Raw genomic sequence first — 9,055 nt, forward strand, 5'->3', positions numbered from 1 at the left:
TGAAAATTAAGAGAAGAACGATATCGAAGCAAACAAATATATCTTCAACGTAAATGCATGGATAAGGAAAACCCGGTAAATCTCTTTTGTTTATAAAGTAATAGCTGAAACATTCATAAAAAAAATCTCGTTGACCAAATACTTTTTCAAACTTTTCTTCCCCATAGACCTATCACTATTAATAGTGTATCCAGCATATATATAGTCAGACGGTCATTTAAAGAAATAAATCAGTTTTTGATTATTATTTATTTTTTTTTTTTGCCATATGCGCAAAAACTAGGTCGAAACGTCAAATGTATAAAATAAAATAAAGTAGACTTCTGAAACTCTTACGAACTATACATTTTTTACAGTGAAACATTTAATGATTTCTTGTATATTACACAATAACGCATTAAGTCACTTATCTCTTATCACTAAATATCAGTAGTTCTAAAATTTTTTCCACGTGTGATAGAACTATCTTTTTAAATTAATGTGTTCTCACGACACCCTATTGTTATAATTAAAAGCAAGAAGGTACTGTCTTATTTGGGATTTTTAAATAATTTTTGTACAAGATAATATTTTACAGCCCCCCAAAAAGACACTAAAGGTTCCATGTTTCCCCAGGATAATGCGGTGCACTCTTCAAGAATCACTGAGATTCACTTTATTTTACTACAGTAAACCTTATGATTATATAATCGCATTGTACGCTCATCGCTGTTTTGGATCGATGCTAAAATAACCATTACAAATAAGTAATAATCTGAAAATAAATTTCTGTTTTTATTATTTTATTTGTTTAAAGTTTTTTTCAATTTTATATAGTTAGTAGGTTCATAATAATTCACAAGTAATTTCCATACGTGCCAAGCACAAAATCGACACGTTCCGCATTTAACTGATCAAAAATATCACGTGTAACACTTCTCCACCGCTTGTAAAACATCTTAGGGGTTAGCGAATAACTACTGACATTCGATTTTTGTTAGTAAGTAGAATTTGCAAAGTTTAATATACCAATAAAAAAATGCTATTTTTTCAATAAATTTCGAAATATAATATTATTATTATTGAGTATTCAAATTCTAAAAATAATATCATTAGTACAGAGCCAGAGCGTTCTTTATACAATATAAATCTACAATACTTGTTTTGAAAGTAAAAATACATGGGTTCTTTAAAAAAAAATATTAATAGATGTGACCAGAATAATTATACAAAAAAAAAATGTACCTACTACAACAATTGATCCTTAATCACAGACAAAGAGTATATATAATGTATACATATACATATACATATAATATATATATATGACATTTATAGTGTCTATTATATGAACTCTCTGTCATCTCCGCCTGGCGCCAACGTTTTTTGCTCTGATGATACAATATCCGCTGAATTGCTTTTTTCCCGCCTGGATAGACTTATTTCGCAAGTCATTACCTTATTTATTTACGACTTTTACCCTCGTTAGTGCTATACACAACTAACGCTGCAGAAGTACAACCTTACACACACCTGTCGGGTTAAAAACTGTTTTGTTTCTCGCATACAGACGAACGCAAAACGAAACGAACCAATTAATATCTACAATTTTAATTACCTATTCTTAATTACAAAATATTTTTAAATTCCTATACTCCTTTCCATGCGTTTTAACGAAATTTATTTACAATGTTTATATCTATAGGTTCACATTAAATTTATATATTTAAAAATAAATAAGCATAAATGTTACTTTATAAAGAATATTTTAATTTAAAATATAATTTCATTTGTTTGAAATTATTTTTAAGATTAAGTTTTGTTTTTAATGTTTTGTTTTATTACTTATTTTATTAACATTATTTCTAATATTTTCAAAATATATTTAATTGATCAAAGAAATAATATATTCACATTTCTAAAATCATTTACAATTTGTGCCTAATATACTGTTAAAAATAATAATAATAAAACAAAAAATATTCAATTTTTAAGATTAAAAGTTTTTTATAAAAACAATATATTATAGTTATCAACATTTTATATTTTTATCAAACACATTTATAAATATTTTAAAATTAATAACTATATTATCATTATAAAAATATAAAATTATTTTCTATAGCAAATACATTATAAAAAATATTAATATTTTATAAATTGAAATAAAAATATATACATTCGCAGTCAGTTACTGCTAGAACAGTAATTTTAATTTTTTTCAATTCTAATGTAATGGGTCACACTGCTATACAGTAATTTACAAAACAAACAAAATCATGCATTACTGCTCATGCAGTACAATTTTTAATGATATTAGATGCGATTGGAGATAAGACTGACCTATTACGTATATTCATACATTTGTGCACGTAATAACATCATAAAACATGTTTTATTTTTATACTTTCTGGTGGCAGAAATAAAAAAAGTGATTTTCTAAGGTAGATATGTTACTGTGAAAGACCGCAATTGGTGAATGCTGACAGTCACCGGTTAATGTCAACATACACTAAATTCATTGGTGAATGTCGACTTATTGATTAAATTTGTGACCTTAGTAAACATACACTAGTGAATGTCGACATTTATACAACGGTATTGGTGAATGTTGGTAATGCCGATATTATTTAATCTAATTTAGGAATAACGGAAGGGTTGCAATTATAAAACAGGTATTATACAAATTGATAATTTTGATAAAATGTTTTGTTACATACTATCTAGTACCTATGCATAAAGTATTGTACAAGTTAATAATTTCGATAAAGTGTTTTATTGCCTTACCCAACTACTTTTATTATATCTAGATAACCTCCGTGCTATCCTGTCTTGCTATAATTTAGTGTGGTATTGTCATTCAACGTACCTAGTTAGTTGTATATTTTTATTTTTATTTACGATTTTTTTTTTAAAATGGAAAACATGCGCGAATTATTTTATAATAAATTTAATGATTTAATATCTAAAAAAAAGAAATGATAATTCTTTTTTTCTATCAGCTGAAAAATATAAATTTTTAATTAGTGAAGTGAACATTTCAAAAGATAAAGCTAATAAACAACGTAATGACTATCGACGATTAAAGCGGTATGATGTTTTGAATATACTCGGAAGTAATAAACTTATAGTTCCTTTAAAACCAGGAGAAACAAATATAAAATATTATGTTAAAAATGAAGAATTATTTGACATTATTCAACAAACACACATTCAAACTGGTCACGGTGGACGTACTCGGATGATTAAAGAATTGCAATGTAAGTACAAAAATATTACATATGAAATTGTTATGCTGTATTTGAGTTTGTGCATTCAATGTCAAACAAAACAAAAAGCGCCTAGAAAAGGTATTGTTGTGAAGCCTATAATAAGTTCGGAGTTGAATTCCCGATGCCAAATAGATCTTGTTGATATGCAAACATGTAAAGATGGAGAATACAAATTTATTTTAAATTATCAAGATCATTTGACAAAATTTATACAACTACGGCCGTTAAAATCTAAAACTGCGGAAGAGGTTGCCCATAATTTGTTACATATATTTTTAACTTTCGGGGCACCAAATATTTTGCATTCTGATAACGGTAGGGAATTTGTGAATAAAATAATCACAGAATTGTGTTTAATGTGGGATGGTGTAAAAATAGTACACGGCAAACCACGCCATAGCCAAACACAAGGTTCAATAGAGAGAGCGAATCAAGATATTCAAAACCTATTAAGAGCATGGATGTACGAAAATAATACGAATAAATGGGCGGATGGTCTATATTTTGTTCAATTTACAAAAAATACAGCATACCATGAAGGTATAAAGCAAAGTCCGTATGAAGCTATGTTTGGCACAAAAGCCAAAATGGGTCTGTTTTCGTCTTCTCTTCCTCGAGACAAATTACATGAACTTGAATCGGAAGAGCATTTGGAAAACATAATAAAAAATATGAGTACGTACCTTTAATAATTATATTCAGTTGATGAAATTGAAATAAATAATAATAAATACTTGAAAATGATTAACAGATTCTGAAAACATTGATCGAGAAAGTCTGCAAGAGTCGAGTGATGCCGACCAACATGACAATAATAATACAGGTATTAAGTATAAAAAATTCATTAAAAATAAATAAATAAATAATAATAAATATTTGAAAATGATTAACAGATTCTGAAAACATTGATCGAGAAAGTCTGCAAGAGTCGAGTGATGACGAACAACACGAAAAAAAAATGTCAAGTACGTTTTAACTATTAATAGATAAACTAATGAACGAAACTTAATTTATTCAAATCACTTAATTTTTAGATAAATCAATTTCTAGAAGAAAAGAAAAAATAATTTTGAATAGAGAAGTAGCAATCACCAATCTTCAAGTGCAAGCTGTAAAAATGTTGCGAACTTCAAAACAAAAGTTTCAGCCGGCTAATGTTGGAGAAACTGTCCGTATTCGAGTTCCAGATGTTGATCGTAGTAAAATGGATCCCCAAAATATTTTAGCTGTAGTATATTAGATATAGTAGATAATGATTTTTATAAATTAGCTACCAAAAACGGTGTTATAAATCGATTATACACCAGAAACCAGTTTTCAGTGTGTAAAGAAAATTTAATATCAATCACTGATGTACAAAGGGATGTACAAATTTCTTTAAGGGAAGCTTCTACATCAAATTCATTGATTGGTGGGCAAGGATATACAAGATGTAACTGTAAAACAAAGTGTACTACAAAAAAGTGTAAATGTAGAAATGTTGGCATTTTATGTAGTACACAATGTCATGACAGTCTGTCATGCTGTAATAAGTAATATTATAAAATAATCATAATTTAAATACCTAATAATTATACAAATATAATATAGTATAATATTGTTTAATAATAATAGCAATAATAATAATTTTTTTGATTTAATTAAAGATATTATGTTGTTTCTACTTTATAACATAAAATACTAAAATACTATTATTATTAATAATAATATATGTGCGAATACGTCTCTATGTCAACATTAACCAAAATCTTGTTGTGTATGTCAACATTGTCCAAAATCCTAACGTAAATATCAACATCCACTAGTAAATGTCTGTATTATTTTAGTTTTTCAACATTCACCAATTCATTAGGTGTATGTTGACATTCACCAGGTGACTGTCAGCATTCACCAATTGCGGACATTCACAGTAACAGATACATGAATAATATAAAAAGTGAGGTGACCGTGAACGTGTTAAAATAAGTATAAATTTAATTACAAAGTCATTGTAAATTTTAATTTTCTTTTGTATTTGATTATCAATTTTTATAACTATGATTTATTAAATATGCTGTAAATTATTAATATATAATTAATTTATATTACTATTTAATATCATGTAATACTTAAAAATATTTAACAACGCTTGATTGTTACTTATTATTAATATATTATTATGTTTCATGTAGGTGGGTAGTCAACAATAATCATGAAGAACACTAAAATATCAAATCATCTTGTTTAATAACTACTAAGTTATAAAGTTTAATAAATTATTGTTATTTTAGAATACGTTATGAAAAAATCACGAACATTTTGATAAGAATGTTTATTAAGTTAAAAGCAATTACTGTTTAACTTTTTATTTTATTTTTACAACAATTCATATTTGTTGAAACAATATAATTTATTTCTATTTGTATGAATGTTTTGTACAATAAATTACCTTAATTTGAAAAAAATTAAAGTTGATTATTTAAAATTAAAAACTATAGAATGCACTTTTTATATGGTAGTAATTAATTTCGAAAATTTCAATCGCTTTTTCAATATTCAATTTATACTTATTTTTAACTTATTTATTCGTATATATTATGTAGATATTATATTATTGTTAAATACATAATTTAACATTTAACATGTTGTTTGATGTTTATTTTAACGTTTTCTTTCACCCACATTAGATTCTGAGCACAGCGATGAAGTAGGTACCTACCTATTGATTTTAAAAAGATATAAGTGGTTTTTTTTGTGTGTATGTGCCTGTAACTACCTTTTGCTTTTAAAATTTAACTTTTAAAGTGGTTTTTGACGATGAATTGTCACTAATTGGTACTGTAACTAGAAAATACGTAGTTGCACTTTTTTTTTACAAGCAATTTAGGTTTAAATTTTTAACGGAATTAGTCAATATCATAAAAGTTTTCAAACAGTTTAAAAAAAAAAGCATATTATTTCTAAATAAAAAATTAATTTTGTAACAAAATAAATCAATAAATATTGATAAAAATAATTTATATTTTAACCAACTGAATGTCCATTAGAAATATCTACTCATTAATAAGATAATATACTAGACACATATTATACAGAAGATTATTTTTTGTTTCTGTGGACTTCAACGTTATTCCATTGCTTAAACTTAAGTAAATACCTTTTTTGTAAATTGTGATTTTTTTGGCATACAGTTTATACAGTGGTTGTTATTTAATTGATTTATCATTTTCTTATAGTAATATATATTTTTAGTACATTATTCTTTCTCTGTATAAGTTTTTTTAGTTATTAGTTTGTAATGAAACTAAATTATATTCAAAAAGAAATGTTTGATAACCTATTCAGTGATTAAAAATATAGTCACCAATAAATAATGAATATATTATATACATTTCTACTTACCACTAAATCACGAAGATTTATACTTAAATTTGTGCTTAAACATTTTGAAAACACCATATTTGTATAGATTTCTTATAATAAATTACCATATGAATGCAATAAACAATATTGTAAATTTTAATATATTATTATGTTCTGTTAATAAATTTCCAAATTATTGCAATATTGTATAATAGGTATTTTATAGTAAATAATTAAGTGTCGAAGACTACTAGATACTAATACACCTTAGACAAAACAATCAATCAGAAGTGCGGTATATAATACATCTTTTAACTTGACACATACTGTACGAAACGCATCGAAATTATATTATGATAACCATCATAATACGTATACCGCATATTAGGTTTGATATTGAATATACTTAAAAATATTAAATAATAACATATAAGTGTATATAAAAAATATTATATGCCTGCTATAAAATAAATATATATTACAGTATAATACACTTACACAAGTGTTTATTTATTGACTTTGAAAATAAAATGATAATATTTTTATGAATTCTAAGAAACTTTAACGTTTGAAAATACCTATAACCTTATAAAATAGCCTTTTATGTAATTTATTATACTTATCAATTTAATAAACGTCTATTGTATGCACTCATGTACATGATTTCGAGTGATAATGATAATAATATTATATTATATAAATATTATACCCATTTATACAATTTTAAACAGTATACAACAAATCATAAAATCATACATATCTAATAGTTATATAACGCGACTTTAATACGTTTTACTATAAAAAGTTTAAAGTTATTTTATATCATTTTGACTAAAAAATGAAATTAAATAAATATTATGTTAACAACAATATGTTTTGAAATAATTTTTATCTTTATCATCTGTATATAATACAATAAATAGAGTGTGACACGCAATAGGTACCTAAATCTAAGTATTTCACGCGCGCCTGGAAACATACTATAATATTAATTATTGAACGTTACTGATACGTTTTATATAAATTTAATGCTCAAATATTACGTGCACGGTTTATGCATATTACTTGTATAATCATATTTCACATAACGCAAATATATAGCAAGCTGCAGTAATTTCGAAAAAACATGAATATCTAATTATCTAATTTCAAGTTGTATATTATATATACACATACATACATTTATACATACATACATACATATATACATACATACATACATACATACATACATACATGCATACATACATACATACATACATACATACATACATGCATACATGCATACATACATACATACATATATACATACATACACAGGTTCAAACCCCCTTGAAATATTTTCTTACTTATATATCAACATCATTTACATTATGCATCGCATAATATAATATCACGGTGTTATTTATTAACAAAGTATTGTTAGTATGATACTGTATAAAAAATTTAAACTTTTTTATTTTTACTTTAATTTTGTAACAATAACCGCATTCAATGAATCACATTAACAAATAAAGAGTTATTTCATGACTAAAAACGTATTATTTAATTTAAAATTAAAATAAAATGATTTTCGTTTACTACCTGTATAATTTTTACAGATGCTCAATAATTAGTTTTATCAATATAAATTAAAAATATGGTAAATTTAATTTTAATTAATTTAAAAGAGAAAATCGTTACAAAAAAAAAAAAAAGATAAGAGATTATATTTTATTATCTTGCATTCTATCATTTTTTTTTTTTATGTTTTCATCTAAAGTTTTGGACAAGTTCGATTTTCTTAAGTCATTGGATCTAAAAATCTGTCTTACACATAACAATGAGTTTCAGTCGAATTAAAGCACTTATACACACGACAAAAAAATAATGATGATATCATAATTGACATTCACAACCCATATAAAATATAGTTTTTGATAAGTTACATGTAACATAGACGATGCGTCAATTTAAAAAGTTCAATTTTATTTTTTTACAAAATAGTTAACTTAACATAATTATTATTAATTACATATTTTTTTAATTAGTTATTATACATTTATACACAATAATAATAATAATAATAATAAAATACTTTGATATTAAAAACACAAAAAAATATTTACAATTCATAATTAAATATAAAGCTAATTTTTAATTTTGAAATCTGGATAGTTATTCTTATAATTTATAGTTACATTTATGTTTTGATATAATTAACTGAGAAAAAAATATATTTATAATATACAAAATCAATCTCTTGACCTAGTTTTACATAATACTTAAATTGTTATTAAAATATTTTATTGTTTCTGTTAACTCTACAATGTAATAAGCCATTAATATTTTCAAAAAAGTTTGAGACACATTTTTATTTTACTGAATTCAAAAAAAAAATAAATAAATAACGAAATTGAAAAAAAAAATATAAATTTTTTAACTACTTTTTTATACAAAATATCATTCATTTTTTTAGATTA

The 9,055-nt window shown here is 24.4% G+C and overlaps 1 protein-coding gene across 1 annotated transcript; it reads left to right on the plus strand.

Moving 5' to 3' along the window:
- The first annotated feature begins 2,998 nt into the window (after window positions 1–2,998).
- LOC112596721 (KRAB-A domain-containing protein 2-like) lies at window positions 2,999–4,792 on the plus strand. The gene is made up of 4 exons (XM_025342506.1): window positions 2,999–3,926; window positions 4,003–4,074; window positions 4,145–4,216; window positions 4,286–4,792. The coding sequence occupies exons 1-4, from the start codon at window positions 3,221–3,223 to the stop codon at window positions 4,489–4,491; spliced, it is 1,056 nt and encodes a 351-aa protein (XP_025198291.1). The 5' UTR covers window positions 2,999–3,220; the 3' UTR covers window positions 4,492–4,792.
- Window positions 4,793–9,055: the final 4,263 nt, after the last annotated feature.

This window comes from Melanaphis sacchari, unplaced genomic scaffold (genome assembly GCF_002803265.2).
Source record: "Melanaphis sacchari strain LSU unplaced genomic scaffold, SCAv2.0 Contig33_pilon_pilon, whole genome shotgun sequence".
NCBI classification, from domain to species: domain Eukaryota; kingdom Metazoa; phylum Arthropoda; class Insecta; order Hemiptera; family Aphididae; genus Melanaphis; species Melanaphis sacchari.